Source organism: Globicephala melas, chromosome 6 (genome assembly GCF_963455315.2).
Source record: "Globicephala melas chromosome 6, mGloMel1.2, whole genome shotgun sequence".
NCBI lineage: Eukaryota > Metazoa > Chordata > Mammalia > Artiodactyla > Delphinidae > Globicephala > Globicephala melas.
Window position 1 is genome coordinate 104,705,646 of NC_083319.1, and position 22,141 is coordinate 104,727,786.

General features: G+C 50.5%; 1 protein-coding gene across 2 annotated transcripts in view; it reads right to left on the reverse strand.

Moving 5' to 3' along the window:
- SCARA5 (scavenger receptor class A member 5) overlaps nt 1–22,141 on the reverse strand; it is a 165,980-nt gene that overhangs the window by 84,025 nt on the left and 59,814 nt on the right. For both annotated transcript variants that reach the window (XR_011377556.1, XM_030879115.2), the window contains exons 4-6: nt 13,541–14,215; nt 3,362–3,442; nt 1,202–1,300 (exon numbers count right to left, since the gene is read on the reverse strand). Coding sequence is in view for 1 of the 2 variants with exons in the window: in XM_030879115.2 (XP_030734975.1) it covers nt 1,202–1,300; nt 3,362–3,442; nt 13,541–14,215 (855 nt within the window). In the remaining variant the exon portion in view is untranslated. The remainder of the gene's footprint in view (nt 1–1,201; nt 1,301–3,361; nt 3,443–13,540; nt 14,216–22,141) is intronic.

The following is a 22,141-nucleotide window of genomic DNA, read 5'->3' on the forward strand; positions in this document are numbered from 1 at the left end:
TGTTCCAAGTTTTGAAAAAAACAAAAGCAAACATATATGTAAATATGAATGTGCTTGGAAAAGGGTCTGGCAGGATGTGCTCCAAAGTGTTTACAGTAGTTATTCTGAAGAGTAAGCCCTTAAGAAACCTAGGGGGAAGGCACTCACTTTTTACTTTATACTTTATACATTTCTGTATTGTTAAATTGTTTTCAATAAGCATGTGCTGCTTTTGTAATGTGTTTTAAAATCGATTTTTTTAAATGTGGATCATAAAAGGAAGGAAAACCTCAGTCTGTTTAATCACCAACCAGAAAGTAGAATAAAAGTTCCCAGTGATCCTAGATTAAGAGGTCATCCTAGATGTGGGGTGGGAATGATTAATAGTACTTTTCTTTTTCTTAGTTTTCATTTTAACAAGTGAGAGAGCCTGGGGAAAGAGTATCCGAGTTCCTCTTTTTCTTCTGCAATGGTGCTAAGAGGTCTGGACACTCTTGAAATGAACGTGGAAAGATGGGACTGACTCTAAAGTGGGATTCCCTGAAAATGAACAAGATGACTTGTTCATTATTAATGGGAAGGAAAAAAAGTCAGAAGAAACACTATTGGCAATGGAAATCTGAGGACTGATTAAAGTTTTAAATATTTGGGGAATAAAAAGAATATGAGGAACTGTGAGGAATCTGGCAGTATTGGGGGGAGGAGGCCATCCTGGGTCTGTGTTTCTCCTGCAAGCCTGCTCTCCTGGCCTGGCTTCCTCCGGTTACATCACCGAGCTGCAACCAATAGTAACACTTCCTTGCATTTCTACAGCGCTTTGGAGTTTACCGTGTTTTCACTCATATACGTTCCACGTAATCCTCGTGACAGCCCTGTGAAATATGGTATCACAAGGCTTGTTAGTTTGGGAATGAGGAAACTGACGCTTAATGGTAATTCCCTGGGCAGTCCGGTGGTTAGGACACGCGCTTCCACTGCAGGGGGTGCGAGTTCCAACCCTGGTCGGGGGAGCTAAGATCCCGCAAGCCCTGCGGTGCAGCCAAAAAGAAAAAAAAAAAAAGAAAAGAAAACAAACTGATGCCTAATGAGATTAAGTGACTTGCTCAAGGTCACTCAGCTTGTCAGTGGAAGAACTAGAATTTGAACCCGGTCCACACTCCAGTGCCCACATTGGTGCGCGGGGGCTGGCGGTGAGCGAGGGTGAGCTGAGATGCGTTGTTACCTTTGAACCCACGCATGCCCATCGGTCCCATGGCTCCCAGCTTCCCTTCGTCGCCCTTGGGGCCGGGCAGTCCTGGGGTCCCTCTCTCCCCTGGCAGACCTGGGGAGACAAGAAAGTTTTGGAGCCTCAGATTCAGAACTGGAAGGGCCCCCAGAGGCCATCGTCTGGCTCAGCCACCGACCTCAACCACGCATCCTCCTGCTATCCCTGCTTCCTGACTCTTCTGAGTTAAAGATGCTACAAAGACAGTGTCCAAAAAGTCAGCACAAACCCTCCCCGTCAGCACCTTTTACCCAGTGAGGCTGAACCCCTCCCCCCGAAAGGTCCAATTCTATTGTGAGTGATGGTGGAGGTGCCAACCTCATTCGGAAGCTGTCTCTGTACCTCTAGCTTTGCTAGAGGTTTAGACTTGCAAAATTTTTTGGAGCCTTTTGAACGTGGCAGGCACTGTTCTGGGTGCTTTCCATTACGTATCTTATTTAATCCTCCCCATAAACTGAGGTATTATTTCACCTGTGTTACCAATGAGAAAACTGAGGCCCAGAGAGGTTAGGTAACCTGCCCATGGTCACACAGCAGAGAGCGCTGGAGGCAGGGTCCTATCCCTGCTTGGTCGGCTTCATCTCAGCTGGATGAAAAGGGCTTACTGGTACTTGGGGTAGGAGGAAGATTAAATCACTCCCCATCCTATGTAAGAAAAAACCAGCAAGGTCCCTTCCTTGTGGTAAACACAGGGAAGCGTAGAGCAGGGGGAAGGTAGGCTGAAGAGGAGGCAGGAAGTCTGCAAGCTCAGTAACTGGGGCAGACAGGCTGCTGTCACATCAGTCCCCAGGGCTCCTGGCCACAAGGCCCCGTGGCACTGGCTGCACGTCACCATGGAAAGCCGGAGTCAACAAGTGGTTTCGCCCATTGAGGCCTCGGCCCTGGAGGTCTGACCTAAGCCCACAGTTATCTCTGCAAAGCAGGGCACTCTAATTAACAAATTAATTTTACTTTCCTGCTTCGAATGTTAGTTGGTTTCCTTTGGCCTTTTTCCATGACACGGAGAAATCTGTCTCGCACTTATGATTCCTCCGCCGTAAACATCAAACGGCTGGAAGAGGATGGGGGCCCCAAGAGGGTGATAGCACCTCAGACGAGGGCTTGATTTATTTTTTTCCCTAACGCAACATTTCTGGAGCCCAACAGCCCTGCTGCCACGGCATTCTGTGTCTCCTGCAGGATATGCCCAGGAATCCTGCATCCTGTCACTGACTAAGGCAGAAAAGGAGGTTCCACAGCTCTGGGAGCCCCTGGGCATCCTTGATTCTGAGTTTAGGGAGCTGTGCTGAGAGGTGGAGGCCAGGCCGTGGGTTGTGCCTCAACCAGCCTCTGCCTCTTCTCCTGTTCTCAGCCTCCTTAGAGACTTAGGAAGGGGGTGGTTTGGAGGTATAATTCCTGACATAAATAAGCCGACACCTTTCCCCTGATAAACCTCCCCTTTTCTTACATCACTTAGAAGACTCTACACTCCCTTAGAAAAACGCTGCTCACAGCAGAGGCTGGGGAATGGACAGGCTGGGATGCAAAATTTGGTAAAGTAACAGAACGGGAACTCCTGAGACGAGGCATTTAAGACGAACACACCCTTTCCAGAAGGCCCCAAAGTACCCTCCCTGCCAGCTCTTGGACCCTCCGGGCTGTCACTAGTGCATGTAGCAGGGTGGAGACGGCATGAGAGGGCAGGTATCTACTGACCGGGGCAGGTTCTGCAGGAGGTAGGGGGTCAGGGGCTGGGGACTCAGGAAACACTGAGGGGACACAGCATACTTGATGGGTTGCTCTGGATCAGGGGACACCCTCAATACCTTCCAATGGCCCTGGTCACAGGGACCCTGGCTGCTGGGGTGGGGAGTGGCTTCAAGGAGTTGCGAGCCTCGTGTGTACCCTTCTTCTTCAGGTCCTGGTACTCTCTATGGAAAAAGATTTGCTCCATCCTACTGTTATACCAATAACCTCTTAGTCTCTTAACAGAACAGGGCATCTGAAGCTGAGTTGATTGGGCACTGTCCCAGGAGCCCCATCACCGATCCCAAAGAGAAAATAGAGGGTCAGGGATGGATAGCAGAGCCCCTTCCCTTCCTGGTATGTCCAGTGCCCTCCCAGGGGCCTCCCCATTACCTCGAAGTCCAGGTAATCCAGGGGTTCCAGGCTTGCCTTCTTTCCCTTCATCCCCCTGATCGCCTTTGGGGCCCGGTGGTCCTGAAAGGGTTGCAAACAGCACTAAGGTTAGAGGATGGCTTTCTGGAGTAGGTCACCTGTGGAGGAAACTCCCTCCTAAAAAGAGGAAGGGTCAGCATTATGCTTTATGCTTTGGATAAACACAGGGCTCCATCTAGTCCAGCCGTGTGTGTGCGTGTGTGTGCGTGTGTGTGTGTGTGTGTGTGTGCTTGCACTGGGGAGGTAGGAATCAGGGAAAGCTTCCCGGAAGAAGTAACATCCAAAGTGAAATTGCAAGGAGGAACAGAAGGCGGCTAAGTAAAGAGAGGAGTGGGAGTGTGTTATGGACTGAATGTCTATGGCTCCCCTAACCCAACACCAAATGCATATGTTGAAGCCCTAACGTCCAACGTGCTCGTATTGGAGATGGGGCCTTTTTGGGAGATGATTAGGTTTAGATGAAGTCATGAGAGTGGGGCCCCCATGATGGGATTAGCGCCCTTCTAAGAAGAGACCCCAGAGAACACTCTTCCTCCCTCCCTTCCTCACGCTGGTACCGATGAGCATGCTTTCTCTGCCATAGGGGGGCACGGCAAGAAGACAGCCATCTGCAGCCAGGAAGAAGGCTCTCATCTGAACCCAACCCTGATCTCAGACTTCTAGCCTCCAGAACTGTGAGAAAGGAATGCTGTGTAAGCCACCCAGTCTGTGGTATTGTTGTAACAGCCTTAACTAAGAGGAAAAGGAGAAAGTTCCAGGCGGAGGGAACAATCCCTATAAGAGCTTAAAGATAAGAAAGAGATCTGTGAGTCATGATGGGATTAGAAACTGGGGGTGGGGGGCCCATGATGGGATAAGAAGGGTGAGAAAGTGGAGGGTCCTGGAGGCCTGGTGTAAGTGTGTTGAATTTGACCCTGAGGGCACCAGAAGCCACAGAAGGGGCCTGAGAGAACAGTGTGGTCATATCTGCACACGAGGAAGACTGCTCAGGCTGCAGTGTTGGAAAGGGATTGGAACAGAGGGAAAGTAGAGGCAGGGAGGTCAAGGAGGAGGCTGCACCCCAGGTGCGAGGTGGCGGAGCCCTGTATTAGGGATGTAGCCGTGGGGAGGGATGTGAGTAGCTGTTAGGAAGTAGAAGAGACAAGAGACAGACCTTGGCTAAACTAGGTGAAGGCAGGGGAGGCAGCCAGGATCAGGTTCAGGTCTCTGGCTTGAGCACCTGGATGGAAGAAGAGGTTTCTAATTGCTACTTAGCGGGGCTTCCTTCCTGGGTGAGGGTCCAGCATCACGGCAGGGATTCTAGCTTGTGTGATCAGATTCAGTCCCCACATGCTGGGTGTTGAGACTACACAGCCAACTAGCGAGTGAGGGAGCCGTGGTTTCAACTCAGGTCTGCCTGGCCCCGCCCACCCTGCCCTGCTCCTCATGTAGACCTCCTGCCATTCCCAGAATGCACCCGAACCTTCCCGCATGGCAGCCTGCTGTTCCCAGACTGGCGAGCCAGGGGGGCCCTCCTTGCCAATCGCCTATGGCTACCTGCCCCTCAGGGATGCTCATGACCACCTTCTTGGCCAAACCTTCTCTGATCTATCATTCCTGCTGCAAGTGGGCATGGCCTGTTTGAATGCACATCCTGGGTGCCACTTGACGTTTATCTCACACTGCCTGGTCTTACAGTCACGGGAGTACGTGTTCTCTTCTTCCTAAGAAAATGGCCATCTCCCTGAGACAAGACCACATCCTTGACATCCCCGTACTGGCTGTGAAGATCCAGACTCTAACTTTCCCTGCTCTGGCTGCTCGATGAGAGAAAAAAAAAGGACCAAGGAAAATGCCCAAACTGTATTGCATTGGGTGGAAGTGTGTCCCCTCCAAGTTCACGTCCACCTGGAACCTCAGAATTCGACTTTCTTTGAAAACAGGGTCTTTGCAGAGGTAATTAGTTAAAGATGAGGTCCGATTGGAGTAGGGTGGGTCCTTACCCAATGACTGGCATCCTTATAAAAAGAGAAAGCACAGACAGCTGGGCAGAAGGCAAGGTTACCATGGAGGCTGAGACTGGAGTGATGTGTCTACAGGCCAAGGAACGCCATGGATGGCTGGCAACATCAGAAGTCAGAAAGAGGCCGGGAAGGATCCTCCCCTAGACCTTTTGGAGGGAGTATGGCCCTGTGGACACCTTGATTTCAGACTTCTGGCCTCCAGAACTGTGAGAGAATAAACTTCTGTTGTTCTAAGCCACTCAGCTTGTGGTACTTTGTTATGACAGCCCCAGGAAACCAAAGCATGTATACTTGCAGCATAGCAGTCATGTCTTGCACAATAAATATCTGATGAATGAATGAGTATGTGAGATCAGAGGGTGTTAATACACACGAAACAGCCAGGTGGCCAAGATCAAGATGTACTGATACATTCCCCAAGTTGACACTGTCCGCAGACCCTAACCAAAGTTGACAGCTGTTTAAGCATTCAATGGCATGCGTACAGGGAAAAAAGTAATCAACAGTTGAAAAATGCACAAATCATTACACAACGACTCGTGAGTTACACAGATCATTTAAGGGGGACTGGGGTTTGCAGTCATCTTCCTCTTTTCTAGGAAGAAAAGCAAAGTAAGACTGGCCATGGTGACCTCGGTTTTTGGACAACAGGAACGGCTGGGAACACGTCTAAGATTCTAAAGCAAAGAAAGATAGAGTACGGAAGCAAATGAGCTTTAACAATGCCCATTCCAACAATCTCCTGGCCAGGTCAAAGCTGCAGCAAAGGGAGCTGAGAGCGGTTCCTGGATCTCTGTACGTCACGGGCTGTCACTGGGCTGTCACCCTCCCCCTGCCCCCAGTCCACTCCATCCCTTTTCACTCTTCTCTGCTCCCTCCAGGCCTCCCCAGGGGTAACCCAGCGCTCCGGGAATCAAGCAGGTCAAGGATACCATGGACCGTGCCCTCCATTTGTTTCATTCGCTCTGATGTGGGTGTGACCCAACATATGGACCTTCCCGGGAGTAATTCTGGCAAAGGGAGGATGCTGCCCAGTGGCCTGACCCTGATGGTAGGGCATCAAGGTGGCAGAGATCATTTGGAAGGTGAGGTTTGAGGATGGATATGGAAGATCTTAGGTTCAGGTCCCGGTTCCATAAAATCTAAGTAAAAATCCCTTCCTCTGGCGTTTGTAGTGAGGAATAAGCGAATTCAGTGACATGGTGGATATCAACAGGCTTGGGAAGCCTTGAGTGGCAAGGCCAGCCCTGACCATCTGTACCTGACTTTTTGTAATGCTTCATCAGAACTATTTGGAGATGGTTATTCCAGGCTCTGAAATCACCCTTCCAATGCAGGGAGAGCCACATCCAAAAAACATCCTACACATGGAGAGTTTTTACAACAGAACTAAGTGGTTAGTGAAGGCCTTTACTAGAGATTAACTGGGAAGAAGCCGGGGTAGACAGTTAAGGTGGGTGCTGATTTCCAAGCCTTAGTCATGCCCTCAGGTGGTACTGGCCCGGCCGACTCAGAAGAGCCTGGAATGCGGCCAGTCTGAGTCTCATGGGGCCATGCTGCCTGGAGCTCTGAGGATCAAGTGCTCCTTTCAACCACTGCTGCCCATGGGTGATGCACTCTTGGGATCTGACGTTTTGTCATTTTCTCAGGAATCCAGCTTAACAATCTGGAGCTTTCTTGGACTCCTCCCTTTCCTCTGCCCAGCCCCGTTCAAGGCTGTCATCCAGGTGGTTCCCATGTCATGTGTCTCACTCCTTCCTCACTGCCTCCCTCATTGGCTCCAGTCTCTCTCCAGCCCACTGTTGCTGTCTGATTAATCTCATCAGAATCGAGTGAACTCAGAGCCCTTGGAAGCCCCTCACACCATAATGGGCAGCCCCCTCTGTTGGGGACCCCCTGAAAATCAGTCCCAACCTGACCCCTTCTTCTGCAAACTCACAGCCTGATGCTTCTCGACACAAACTCTCTTCCACCTCAGCAAAAACGTTCTCCTCGTGGTATCCCCAAATACTAGCCAAATCTTTTCCTTTCTAAGAGGCCCATCACTCTCATCCCTGAAGCTCACCTTCACACTCACCCCTCCCATCTCTGAGGGCACCAGGGCAGAATCCCCAGGTCTCAGAACTGGAAGGACCCTCAGGCATCACCATGTACAGACTGCTCAGGGGAGCACCAGAGCCTGGTCAGGCCACCCTGTGCCCACACGCCAGCCACGGTCACTCCCCTTGCACTGTGGTCCCCAAGGAGGACAGGCCTATCTAAAGGGCTGGAGCCCCACTCTCTGTGGCCCTGGGCCTCACAGAGCACCTGGCACACAGGAGAGATTTCAAGGAATGATTTCTGGGCAGTCGTGGAAGCTGTTATGGTGTCAGTGGTCCCAGTGGTCCCCAGATGAACATTATTTTAAATTTTTATTAAAGCATAGTTGATTTACAATGTTGTGTTAATTTCTTCTGTACAGCAAAGTGACTCACTTTATATATATATATATATATTCTTTTTCATATATGGCTTATCACAGGATATTGAATATAGTTCACTGTGTTATACAGTAGAACCTTGTTGTTTATCCATCCTAAATACAATAGTTTGCCTCTGCTAATGCCAAACTCCATCCCTCCCACATCCCCCTCTTGGCAACCACAAGTGTGTTCTCTACAACTGTGAGTCTGGTTTTGTTTCATAGATACGTTGATTTGTACCATATTTCAGATTCCACATATAAGCGATATCTTACGGTATTTGTCTTTCTCTGTCTGACTTACTTCACTTAGTATGATCATCTCGAGGTCCATCCATGTTGCTGCAAACGGCATTATTTCATCTTTTTGATGACTGAGTAATATTCGGATGAGCTTTTAAGCTTCTCAGCTTACGCTATCATGTCTCACCTTTTCTATCACTGGAGCAGGCCAGGGCAGAGGTGGGCTGGGACAAGGTGAGCAGAGTCCACTTCTCCTCAATCGTGGAAACAGTCCAGAGCCCCTCCACTGGGCTTCCGGTCCTGGGTGCCAGCCCCTCTCTCCCGCCACCTCCCACAGGGGGCACTGGGAGTGAGAGGAGGTGGGGAGGGAACCTCCTGGCCCTGGGCCCGGGTCCCCCTCAGAGCCTGTCCACTGGTCTAGCCCACCCCCCATGCCGCCCCCAGCACAGCTCTGCCCTCGCTGGGCTGCCGTGAGCCGCTCCAGCTGGAAGCACCTCCAGCACAGAACAAAGGATTTGGGACTGAGCGTTTGGGAGAAACACCAGGATTCTTCTGGGGACCAGCCAATGGGGAGGGAAAAGCAATCCGTTCTCCCTTCCCGGATCCTGGAATGAGAGACGGGGTGGGGGACTCGTGTGCTGGAATCTAGACAGTGCCCTGCCAAGAACAAATGATCATGACGGCTGACGCCTCGGGCCCGAAGCCAGCAGAACGGTGACCAAGCTCGTAATGTAAACACCACTGCAGAACCACGCTAGTCCTGGGGCGGCTGCCAGAGGTCGGCTCCCTGCTTCCATTGCCCTGATGTCACTGGGGCTCTGCATTCTCAGTGCTGTGACGTTTACAGTATCAAGAGCTCTCTCACTTCATTTCATGCATCCTCTCTGGGACCCTGAGCGTGTGCATGGGGCCGTGGCCCAGCCTGCAGAGCCAGCTTTCTTCTGAGCCTCAGGCAGAGGGCTGGTGGGCAAGGCTGGGGGCAACTGCTAATTTCTACAGCAGGCGTTCCATTCCCCTCCCAGCAGAGCCCCCTGCAGCCTGCCTCGGGGTTGGGGAGGGCGCCACCAGTCCACGCTTCCTAGTCCGTGGTGGGATAGAAACACCTCCGTTCACAGAGACGCCCACCACCTTCAGGGATGCACATCCCTGTGCACCAGAGACCAGGGCCCACCGTTCTAGCCTGGAACACAAGACCCCATTCCCATTATGAACATTTGTTGAGTGGGACGCTCTGCTCTACTAGATGGTGTTTTTTCTCAAAACAGCAGCCCACAGGTAAGTCTGCTTTGTCAATTTGCTCTCATGAATTAAGAGATGAATCTTCTAGCCCAGCCGAGGCACTGGCTGGGGATTTGATGTAGGCAAGTCATTTCCCCTCTCTGAGACTCAAGGGCCTCAACTACAAAATGAGGGCAGTGGACTAGGTGATTTCAGAGCCCTAGTGTCACTCTAACCTTCTGTGAATCTATAAACACCCATGTAGCGAACTGAGCCACCTGCCTGTGGCTGGGGAGTCTTGCCTTCAGGCCTTTGCTCACACACTGCCCCCTCCTGGGATGCCTCCCCTGTCTGATCATCTAAGTTCTCTGCTTCTTCCAGAGCCACAGAGAGATTTCAACAGACTTGATAAATGCTGAAAGTCCAAAGCAGAAAACAGAAAGCCCCACTGTGAATGTACACAAAAGACAAACCGAGAGACAAAGCTCATAGAAAACTGTGTAACGAAGTGAGAGAATGAAACCGTTTGGGGTCAAGCTCAAGAATAACAAACAAGCTCATATATGAAAAATATACGTAGTTGGGGTATTTGTGGATTCTGAGCCAGGAAAGGGCAAAGTGCGTGCGTGTGTGTGTGTTTAAAGACTAAGAGAGGAACTGCACAAAACTAGCAAAGAAAGGCCACTCAGACAGCAGTGTAAAAATGCAGGAAATCTTCTCTGGTAAAACATCCCTTATCTAAAAGCCAGGGTAGAGTTCTGTGCTGTTGCAGTTGAATGGTAATTACATTCAGATATACCCAACAGAACTCTCTTTAATCATACCAGTTGGGTCCCTAACAACCATGGGAGAGGGAGGTGGGAAGGGGAGACACCAGCCACAGTGGTGGTCCTGGGAGATAGAGGGGCCGAATGGTGTTCATCTCTGAAGAGCCAGCAACCCATCAACAATGCCAAGCTTGAAGACTGGAAGGCAGGTCTGGGCAGAACCGAGATGAAACTTCAGTTCAAAGGAACCAAGTGTGAAACTTCGTTTCAGAACCGAAGAAAGACCGCTTAGAGGATTCCACCGGAAGAACCATGGCAAATGCATGACCCAGAGCCGCTTCAGCGTGAGCCAAGGAGAGGGACTCAGAAATTAAAGAATCAGGATGCGAAATGTTCGGTGAGGCCAAAGAGGCTGCAACCAGCAGGAAGCCTGGTGATGTCTGTTGACCGGAAGAAGGAAGGGGGAACGCCTGGTAGGGCCTACCCCCCAAACACGGGAACAGACCTGAGGGACCACGCTCCCTTCTCACTTCATGGCTGCTAGCTGGTCTCTCTCCACCCCAGAAAGCACCACGGTCAGTGAAAAAACATGGTTTCTGAGCCAGAAAGACCCACTTTAAATCTTGGCTTTGTCACTTGCCAATTGTGTAAGAAACACTGGGAAAGTTATTCGAGTTTCTCAGCTACAAAATGGGTTCAATAATACCTTTTTTTGCAGGATGTGAGGATGAGCAGTCTTTAATGTCTACTTAGAGAATAAATGTCGACAAAATGTCTGGCTCGTGGTAGGTTCTGATTCGGTGTCGCTGCTATTATTAAGTACTGAACAGACTGGGGAGGTCAAGGAAATGAAAAGATGGGAAAAGCTAAGACCCCAGGGGTGTGGATTTGGAAGAAGACATGCTACCGCCTGCTCTCCTTTGACTTCTGAGACATGAAACCAAAGTGACCCAGGACAAGAAAACTGATCCAATGATGGCACGGGTTCAAAAGATGTAACAGCTGTTCCACAAACATTCCTCGAGTTCCAGCCACATGTATCACACTGTTAGGTGCTGGGGGACACAGGGGTGGACAGCTGAGGGTGACTGGCTGTGACAGATTGAGCACTGGTGTTGAGTTGAAAGTCGTGGGCTGGTGACTGAAGGGCACATTTAAAACGGGTGACTCCAACGGCATGTAAATTACACCTTATTAAATCTGCTGCCTACAAAAGCCCTGGGTTGGATCATTTCTAATTGTGTGTCCTGGAGTAAAGCCTGGTATTTTCTCCTGCAGCCTCAGCTGCTTTTCTGCAGGAATCCTACCCGCTCTCCATAGTGAAACCTGCCTTCAACCAAGCTCGTAGCTGGTGATGGGGACCCACTTTAAAACAAAATAATGTTCTATTATTATTAACTGGATCTGGAAAGTACCATGCAAATATAAGTCTCCACTATGACTACCTTCTGCTCTGATAAATACAGAATCCCAGAGAAGGGAGACTTCGGTGAACTAGAGAGGCCAGCGGGTTCCTGGAGGAGGTGGGTTTGGCTGAGATGGGAAGGATCAGTGGAATTTGGATCACGAGGAGGAAGAAGGAGGTTGTGCAGTGGAAGGAACCGCTGGAGTAAAGCTAAGGCAGTGGGAAAGGTGGGCTGTGTCTCTGGGGCAGGGATAAGACGTGTCCCACTGGACCGGATGCCTCACATAAGGCAGGGGATGCAGGATGGCCGTCTGTGGACCATGTATGACCCACAGATATGTTGTATTTGGCCCACAGAGTTAAACAATTAAAAATTTCTAGAACATTCCATGTTTCCAGTTTCTCTGGAAAAAATGCGAAGACCTTATCAATGCCAGGCCAAAACGGGCTGGACCTGCCATAGCCCCTACTACTCCCCTGACACCAAAGTCATTTTAGGCATTGACATTGCTCAACTGCAGACAGTTCTGTTTGTAACCCCTGGTACAGGGGACCAGTTAGAGGAGAAGGCAGGAAAGACAGGCTGGGGCCAGGGATGTGATGGAAGGCACATCAGCTCTGGGATCAGAAGAGCTAGGGTTCAAGTCCTGGCCCCATCACCTCCTAGCCTGCAACTGTGGGCAGCTTTCTGAATCTCAGCACATTCATGGTTGTTTTCAAAAGACACCCTGTGAGATACACTTGGCGCCGTACCTGACATAGTTGGTGTTCAAAATGGTATTAGCATTGTCTACTGTCAGCCTGAGGAGTTTTTGGTGAACCCCGCAGACCTGGGTTCTGAGCAGGGGCTCATGCAGGAAGAGTACCTTTCATGAACACTCTGACAGTGACATGCAGGGCAGACAGCAGCGGGAAGGAACGGGGGAGAGGGGAGCGGGGGAGTGGTCAGTCAGGGGTGCCAGAGAGGAAGGTTGGCTGTAAAAGTGCTGATGTTGGTGGACCCCGAGCGAGAGTCCGAATGGAGGCCCGTGCATTTTTGCCATTACATTCAAGAGTGATAAATGAAGCCAACACATTGTTAAAGAAAATAAAACATGTTCTTCTACCTGGATGAATATAGCTTTATAACAGCCTGGAAGGCCAGGTTCAAATTTGGAATTTTCCAACTTTTTGTAGCTCCACCATGTGTACGGTCAGGCCACCCAAGATGGCTGTTCTCTTGCTCTCTGAACATCCCCTGCCCAACGAGTGTCTGCTTCACCTACACCCTAATCACGTGACTCATCTTCCTACATACTTGCCTCCGCCCCAGCTAGTGACTGTTCTTATCAAAGGAGCCTTGAGGGGCGTGACCCTCTGCTAGTTTCCCTGGTAACCTATGAGCCCACCTGACATCAATTCCCAACTGGCAATCTCCCCTTCCGCCCCCGCCCCACAGAGAAGACTGCTGCCTTGTCCTGCCCGCCCATCGGACGCACACGGTGGGGTGTCACTCCAGGACCTTGCTTCAGACGTGTAAACTCCCCAATCCATTAAACCACTCATGTCTCTGTTGCTGACTCCAGGCTCTTTCTTCTGTCTTAAAGCTGGGCAAGTGCAGGCCTTCTAGGCCTGCGGGGCGCAGCCCAACATCATGGAACACCATGCAAGGACCAGGACACTCGGGGGGCGCCTCCCTGTCTGGCCTGAGCCCCAGCTTTCCTCCCCAGCCCCAAACTCTTGGAGGCTCCGGCTGGCACATCCAAGCTCTGACCACCCAGGTCCCCAGGAGCCATCTTGGCCATTCTCATGCCTACGGGTGCAGACAGAGTGCACTGTCTGGGGCCGGGGGCAGCAGGGAGGAGGTTTATCCCGTGCGGGCCTGGAAATGGGCACAGTCCGTTTGGGCAGAACACTCCAGGGTCCTGGAGGGCAAGACTTCATGAACGGGGAGCGGGTTCGGGGAGGGAGGGGGACTCCCGGACCTTGCGGAGGCAGGTGCGGGAAGAAGGCCTGAGCAGGAGGGCGCAAGCAGCCCCCAGGGTCCCGGGCGGTCGGCTGTACCTTTGGCCAGGGAGATGTTGCGCAGCGCGATGGAATGCTCCCAGTCCTTGAGGCGCAGGTCCTCGGTGACGCTGTTGAGCACGGCCAGCTCCTGCTTGAGCTGCAGCTCCAGGCTCCGGTGCACGAGGCGCATGCGGCGCGCGTCCTCGCTGGCGTTGCTCACCAACACCTGCAGGTCCCGCAGCCGCGTGCCCTGCAGGGCCACGTCGTAGGACAGGCTGAGGTTGAGGCCGCGCAGGGCGCCGCCCACGTCGGCCAGCTCGTCGCCCAGGGCGCCCACCCGGCGCGCCAGCCCGTCCAGCAGGCCGGCGTGGCGCCGCAGCATCAGCTGGCTGCGGTTGCTCTCCACCTGCAGTTGGTAGAGCTCCAGCTGCGCCGCGTCGCTCTGCTGGGCCGTGCGGTCGCGCAGCAGAGCCACCGCCTGCTCGCTCTGCGTCGCCTGCGCCTGGAGTCCCCACAGCGCCCCCTCCAGCCGCTGCACCGCGCCCGCCAGCGCCAGCAGCGAGTCCGTCTGGTTCTGCAGCGCGTCCTGCGCCTTCCACACCTGCTCGCTCAGCTCGGCCTGCAGCGGAGCCTGCAGCAGCCGCAGCTGCAAGTCCCGGAAGCTCTCGTTCAGCCGGTTCACGTTCCGAGTCAGCGCCTTCAGGTCGTCCGGTGAGCTCCGGGGCCTGGACACTGCGGAGGAGGAGGAGGAGGGGTGGGGTAGGGGAGGGGGAGGTGAGGCGGCTGCGGAGGCCCCCGGGGCCCAAGAGGCAGGCCCGGACAGAGCCCGGCAGGCCGGAGGTGCTCAATAAACGACAGATGAAGGGAAATCAGACGTGGCCATGGCTGAGCGCCTCAATACATCCCCGGCACTGTGCTCAGCCAGTGGTCCCCAAACGTGTCTGCCCATGAGAATCACCTGGCCAGGCATCCTACCTGTCGAAATTGTGATTGGATGGGGCTGGGAGGTGACCCGGGCTTTGGAATTTTAAAAAGAGCCCGAGATAATTCTAAGGTGCGGATGAGTTTGGGAACGGGGGACTCATTATGGATGAGGTTGATCCATAAGACATTGTCTTTTTTTTTTTTTTTTTGCGGTACGCGGGCCTCTCACTGTTGTGGCCTCTCTCGTTGCGGAGCACAGGCTCCAGACGCGCAGGCTCAACGGCCATGGCTCACGGGCCCAGCCGCTCCGCGGCATGTGGAATCTTCCCGGACCGGGGCACGAACCCGTGTCCCCTGCATCGGCAGGCGGACTCTCAACCACTGCGCCACCAGGGAAGCCCCGACATTGTCTTTTTTATATTTTGGAAATGATCAGACATCAGCGGTTCCACGTGGCTCACCCTACAGTATTGTGTGTCATCCTTTCCATTTTAGGAGGGAGGTACCCTTATTTATCCCCTTTTAGGGCAAGAGCTGTTAAAGTTGCCCCAGGCAGAACAGCAAGTAAGAGGTGGAGCCAGGATTCCAACCCAGAGGGCTTGCTTGCTCCGGAACCCAGATGCCTCCCTCCAAGTCTGCTAGGGAACTGCCTGAAGGGACCGCGGCAGCAGCAGACTCGGCCAGGCTCTGGGCGACACTGATAATTCCCACTCCTGAATTCAGGGTCCCATTCCCTCTGGGTGGGTGGAGATGTTTTTACATCCATACCCTCCCTTCTCTGCCTCTGACTTCTAAATCTCCTATTTCCCTCCTCAGGCAAACAACCCATCTCAGGGATCTCCCACCCTTTCCTCTTGGTGAGGTTTCCTTTTCTTGGTTATAAGAAAAGCTATTTCACAATACGAAGGGGAGGGGTGTGCATCTTAATCATTATAAGCTAGCAGCCGGTGTCTCCTGGAAGCTCATGGACTGCACTCAGGTACACTACAAACCCTGGTGCATCCTGGGATGTCTAGGGATGCTTGTTAGTTTGCTGTGCACTCTCCACAGCTGTCTCCCGCTCTGCTCTGCAAATCAGAGAAATGGAAACTAGTAGTGGGGGGTGGCGGGCAGGGTAGGAGATGGGGGCAAATGAGGCACAGAGGGAGTTGTGCCTTGGGAATCTTGGAATGGAGCGAGCCGGGGAATTTGGTACACAGCTTGTTCAAGCAATGAGAAGATTTGGAAGGGGAAGGTAGTTTGGGAGGGTGCTGGGACTGATGCTTCCGGAAGTGCACAGCATAGATGGTGGCCACTCTGGAGGAGATAAGTCATTTCAGATTAGATTCAGAGGCTCACAGTGCTAGCTGGGCATTGGAACCCCACTTCAAATTCTCCCTCGAGACTTCCCTGGTGGTCCAGTGCTTCCACTGCAGGGGGCAAGGGTTCGATTCCTGGTCGGGGAACTAAGATCCCACATGCTGCGCGGTATGGCCAAAAAAAAAAAAAAAACAAAACCGAAAACCAAACAACAACAACAACAAAAAAACAAATTCTCCCTCACTCAGCCCTTTAATCTCCAAGAAAAGCATATGCCCAGCCTCTGCATATACCCATCTCTCCACCTTCAGTTAGTTCTAACTGTTCAAATGTTCTACATTCCGTCCAGACTTGAAAGTTGCCTCCCTGTAATTTCTATCCACTGATCCTGCCCTCTGAGATCACATAAAGCAAGTGAATTTTTTTTTTTCCCCACAAGACAGGTCTTCAGCATCTCAAAGACGGTTATCACATCCCTGCTACGTAACAATGTTTCTGGTTTAAATCTGTAGTTCTTTCATCTGCTGTCTCACAACAAGCTTCTAAGCCTCCATGTATCCTGGCTAACCTCTTTTGCACATACTCAGTGTGTCAACATCCCCTTACAGGGTGCGGCTTGATCCAAATTTGATTTTTCCATGATGTGGAAAGACTGGGCAAAGTATGGGAGAAGGATCGTCAACTTCATTCTGGGCATAAGACTCTCTAATACGGCCCAAAGTGGGTCTTTCAGACTTTCATCATAGAATTTAGGTCTATGCAGTCATCTGTAAAAAGTTTCCCCAATTTACAGATAAAAAGACTGAGTCCGGGAGACTATTTGTGATCTGCCTAATGGCATGCTTCTTGACTCCCGGTGCAGTGGTTCCCTCCATTACTCCGCTACTCTGGAAAATTACCTAAAGAGTTGTCAATACAAGTAAAGGTTCTGGGGAAATGAATCCATGAACCAGTCACAGCCCAAGTGACCACAGGAACTGTCTACCTAAGAAATCATTGCAGTCCAGGATTAGATCACGTGTTTGTCCAATACTCGACCCAGATTGCTTGACAAGTATTAGAGAGAGGGCAGTTGGAAAACAGAAAGCCCAGTATTTTAGTGGCAGTCTCTGCTTTTGATGCTGCAAAGTTCAAAGAGATACCGCAGCTTATCAGAAGTAGTAAAACACTGTGAGTTTTGTTAATTCTGGTTTTAAAATTGGGATTGTGAGTGACTAAGAGTAACAGTGCAACTGCTTGATTTAAGACCCCATTAGCTCAGGCCGGCCAGAGGCAATGCCATGAAGGAGGCAATCTCCCTTAAACTCACTCTCTGTCAGCTCCCACCAGCCCACCCCTCCTTCTCTCTTCAGGTGGTCCCCACGCCCAACTGGTGCCCTGTGCCCTTGGAGGCTCCTGGCCTTGCCCATCAGCCCCCTCCTTTCAGAACCTACCAACTTTAAGACCCCTTCTCTCTGTCCAGAAAACTGGACTGAAACCTGCCTGTATGGTAAAGGCTGACAATCAGCTACCCCCTCCAGGAGGGTTCATTTGGGTCTTTGATTATTGTTTATTGCACAACCAATATTAACATAAATTGAAATAAAAGAAAAAATTCTTCCACCATCCCACAATCTCCAACAAAGCCCACTGGTTTTCCTTCCATGTCCTTCTTCTAGTTCCATCCATGTGCATACCCAATCTTTACGATTTGATTTCTGGATTTTTTTAATTGGTGAATGATTATTTTACAAATATTCTCCCATCTGTCATTTATAACTATATTTTTGACGGCTGCCTAAGCGTCTGTCAGGGAGATGTCTTGTAATTTACCCATTCTCAATCATGGAAAAATAAACACAGAAAGGTCCCTCCTTCTTTTGAAATGTTTCCTACCAGTAAATTCCCAGACGTTGGATTAGTAGAGCCAAAGTTATAGACATTTTTATGACTCTTAAAAATTCCAACCCAATCACAAAAGAAAAAGAAAAAGAATAAAAAACTTCCAGCCAAATCGCATCCCCAAAAGTTATACCTATTTATAGGTATATTATAGATTTTTTAAATGTGCCAGTTTCAGTGACACCTCAGTGTACTCTTACAATTTTCATATTGTTAATTTCACAGCTACAGAATGATACCTTGTTATTTTACGTTAGTATACTTGCATTTAAGAAATGGCTGTTTCAAGGCAATGCATTAGCTCAAAAGAATGTTACAGGCGTTTTAGGTACTCCAGCTAATGAGAACAAAATTATTTTGAGGGGTTAATACTCTTCAGGCATCCAATCGTGCCGTGGAAGCCCAGAGCAGCGTCCCCCTTTTGGGATCACTTACCTACCCCAGAAGTGAATTATCTCCTTCCAACAGTCACAGTGTGTTCTTAGCTCACGTTACCCCCACCCCCTCTCATCCGCCATTTAATTCCTTCCAGATGTTTGCTGTCCTCAACAGGGAACAATTCTTCCTTGAGTGTGACTCTCTTAATTCATGTTTATGCAAACAGTTCATTTATCTCTCTGCCTGCTGTATTTACTTTGAATGGGCTTTAACTATGCTTCAACTTTCATACTTTCACAAGGGGAAAATAAGTTATAGAGTTACAATAATAACTGGTATTTCCTGAATCCTGTGTGCCAGCCACTCTTCTAAGTGCTTCTCGTGTTAATACACTTAATTCCATAACAAGCCTATGAGATAAGATCCTCATATTCCAAACGAGGAAACTGAGGCACACAGAGCTTGAGTAACTCGCAAGGTCACACACTGGTTGACGGAGGAGACTGACTTTGGGCTCGGGCAGTTTGGGTCCAGAGTTCCCCTTGCGATACTGCCGAAACGGTGGAAGGCACAGAACAAACTTTTTAACAGAGACACACAAATATGGAATAAACCTTGCAGGTAATGAGTTCCCCGTCATAAACCCAGGCGGGAGTCAGACTGCTTGGCAGGAATCATGGATTCTAATTGGGATTCTGATTCAATATTAATTGCTGAATACTAATGAATGTGTTAATATACACTTTATAATAATATATGAGTAATGTATTAATGTCTGTCTCAGGCCATGCCCTGGGCTAGGTGGTTCGCATAGACACGTCTCCTGCAGCCTTCCTACCCACACCCCAGCCCTGAGATGTCTCCCTGTTCCATAGTTGTCTTCTATGTTCATCAAAAAATGATCACATGCTGGTTAAGTCAAGGTGCCCCAGATGTCACTGACCAGAGAGGATGTCTTCCCCCAAAACATCAGGCACACCCACAGTGCCAGCGAGGAAGGGGAAGTATATGTGAGTTGGGAGGAAGAAAGCTAAGTGTTCTGTTTGCGGTCTGGTCACCTAAACCTTGGGCATTGGTGTTAATAACCCTTTATCTCTGTACAAAATTTCACATCCATTACCTCCCTTAATTTTCACTAGAACTAATCTTGGGAGGTAGGAAGGGCAGGTATTCCTAATCTCATCGAAGGGTGAAAAAAAGAGGCTCAGAGAAGGCAAGAGATGCCAGAAGCATGAAATAAGGATGTGATGGGGTCATCTGTCCCTCAATCCAGTCTTCTGTCCTCCATACCTGCTGCAGGGAAGGTCAGTCCCATACTGAACTCCAAAGTCTACATGGGGAAGCAGGGCAGGAGATGACATTTATTAAGCACCTACTGTATACCAGACTCGGTTCTCGTTTCTTGCTAGAAGTGGCTTCCTTTCCTCTTCCCAGCACACTTGTGAAGTAGGAATTCTGCCTGTGTTCAGATGAGGAAGCGCGAGAAGGTGGCAGAGCATGAAAGGAAGCTCAGGCTGCTAGGACTCTGAAGGCCCTGCTGGCCCCCCCTTACCCCCCAACCCCCTTACACAAAACAGCAGAAGGCATCTGCCTCCCTTTCTACCCAGACCACCTGGGCAGAGGCCCTGCACCGGCCCAAGAAGCAGGAGGGACTTGTTAGAGGCTTGGGGAGGGGGGTGGCACGAAGAAATAGCATCCAAGTTTGATGGAGGCCCTTGGGGAGGTAGATGCTAGAACACTGCCAAGGGCCGTACAATTCTCCTATGGTCCTCCCAAGCCTACGGGCAGACGGTATCACCATTTCACAGATGGAAAATGGAAACTCAAGCGATGAAGTAAGTAACTCAAGGCCATCTGTGAGTAGGAGGTGGACCTGCCTGGCTCTTTCACTGCCCCATGCAGCGGTCCTGCCTTGTCTTCATTTAGGCTGACAGAAGGAAGGCGGGTATCAGAATTCATAGAGCATCACATTAACGGCAGAGATGGGAAAGGATGGGGCTGAAATGAAACTGCAAGGTAAGCACCTCAATTTAAGCACCAAGAAAAAGACAGGGGCTTTCTTTCAGGAGGTCTGCAACACAGGGTTGTATTTCCTGAGATCTGGAGACATGTGACTTTAATAGAAAACTAATTTAAAAGTGGAGCATAATATTCATTCAGAATTGCATAACGAAGAGGTTATCAGTAGACCTTTAGCACTTAAAGTGATGCACATTTTCACTAGGGCCCCCCTGTTTCCAAGAGGTAGGAGGAAACCAGGGCCAGCCTCGTGGTGTGTGACCAGTGCAGTGACACACGGTGCCGCGTGCAGGAGGGCCCCGTGCTTGGGGCTTACTGCTCTGCAGTCACTCTCTTGAAATTTTGCATAATTTTATCTTCGAATGCGTGTTTTGTAAGTGAAAGGCTGAGGCAGGGGAAATGAAGCAGATTGGGGAGGGAGGGTATTAGGGGACATTCATAAGGACCCAAAGAGGAGGGCAGCAGATTGGTACATTTGGGGTGAGCTTATTGCCTTATTTGTTTTTAAGAACCACATGTCCTCGTTCCTAGCTCAGCAGGATGTCCAGGATAAACATTTATAGTCTGGAGACTGGCTTCTCCTTTGTCTGTGGCCTCGCCAGCCCCTGCTCACACAGGAGGGAGCCGGGAGCTTGCAGCTGCAGCTCAGAGCATCAGGAGGCCCTTTGAGAAGGAAGCCAGACAGACGCTCCGTCTTTGCACAGGTGGTCTGAGCTTTTTGATGCCCAGTCCATCTGAAGACTCATCAGCCATTGGCTCCCGGGGCCACAGGCTTTGTCCACATAGGTGTGACCTCCTGAGAGCCTACCTGCAGTGGCCTTTGTCAGTTCAGAGGCTGGTAGGGCTCCCTAAGTAAGCAAGCACAGGTGGCCAATTCTCCGTCTTACAGGCAGGATCCAACAAACAGGCATGAAGGATGCAGACTACCTGCCCCCTGGAACGGTGGGTTGGCTGCAGCCCAGATACCCATCCTTTACACATAGACCCTGACTCTGGCCCATGGATGAGCACAGACTGGGAGCTGGAGGATGTATGGAGTGCAGGCTGACTGGAAGCCAGCGGACAGCCATGGATATCCATATTAGGATGGCCTGGTACAACCTCAGAGGAAGAAAAATCCCACCAACGTGTTGATTACTTTCCTCAGAGGTGTGGTTGGCTATTCTGCGCTCCTGGCATAAGCATTCCCTTTGGTGGTCCAAGCAGATGGAGTCTCTGATAGTTCACTGTTGATTACTGTGGAAATGGGATCCAAGGCAAATTATAACTCAGAAGGCTCCTCGTGGAGAACATATCCCCAGGATTCCCATTTCAGAAGCTAAAGGATCTGAAATTAATTATTACCAGCAATGTCAGGAAACCCAGCATTTTGATGGGGCGCATACGTCTAATAGGAAAGAGACCAATTCTTTGTGAATTCACAAATGGAATTAGGGACTTGCTATCTAGACAAACATAGTGCCTAGTGCAGAATCTTGCAACCTGGTAGCTGGTCAGTAAATAGCTATCAGATGAATAAGTGAATGATTGAAAATGGAGAGTGGTAGGAGGCACAGAAGTGCCCACATCTCTTCTTAGAAGAGCTTGGAGGACTTCCCTGGTGGTCCAGTGGTTAAGCTTCTACTGCAGGGGGCACAGGTTCGATCCCACAGGCCATGCAGTGCACCAAAAAACAAAACAAAAAAAAGCCTGGACCAGTGGAGGAGACGGGGGCAGCTCTTGGGCCCAGCCTCGCTCTCTCTTAGCCCACCTTTTACTCTGGCCAGGGCTACAATGACCAACTTCAGGTGGGTGTAACCCAGCAACACCCTACTTCATCCACACCTCCGATCTCTAGCTGTCTGCCCCCAGGCTTCTGTGACTTCTCACAATGACGGCAACCACCTGGACCTCATCCATGCATGGCCTTGCCACTCAGGGTAATCCTGACCTATGCAGGAAGCAGCTGGCGGATAAACACTCTTCACAGACAGACAAGTCTGCAGCTTTTATTACATAGCCCCTTGCAAGGTCCTGGAAGGACTGAGCTCTAGCCGCCACAGCAGAGACCGGCTCAAGAATACATCCTTCTAATTGTTTTCCCTCCTTTCTGATCCCTCCGGTCCCCAACTCCTGCTTCCCAGGATCACTTTTCACAATAAACTACCAAGCCTGTGT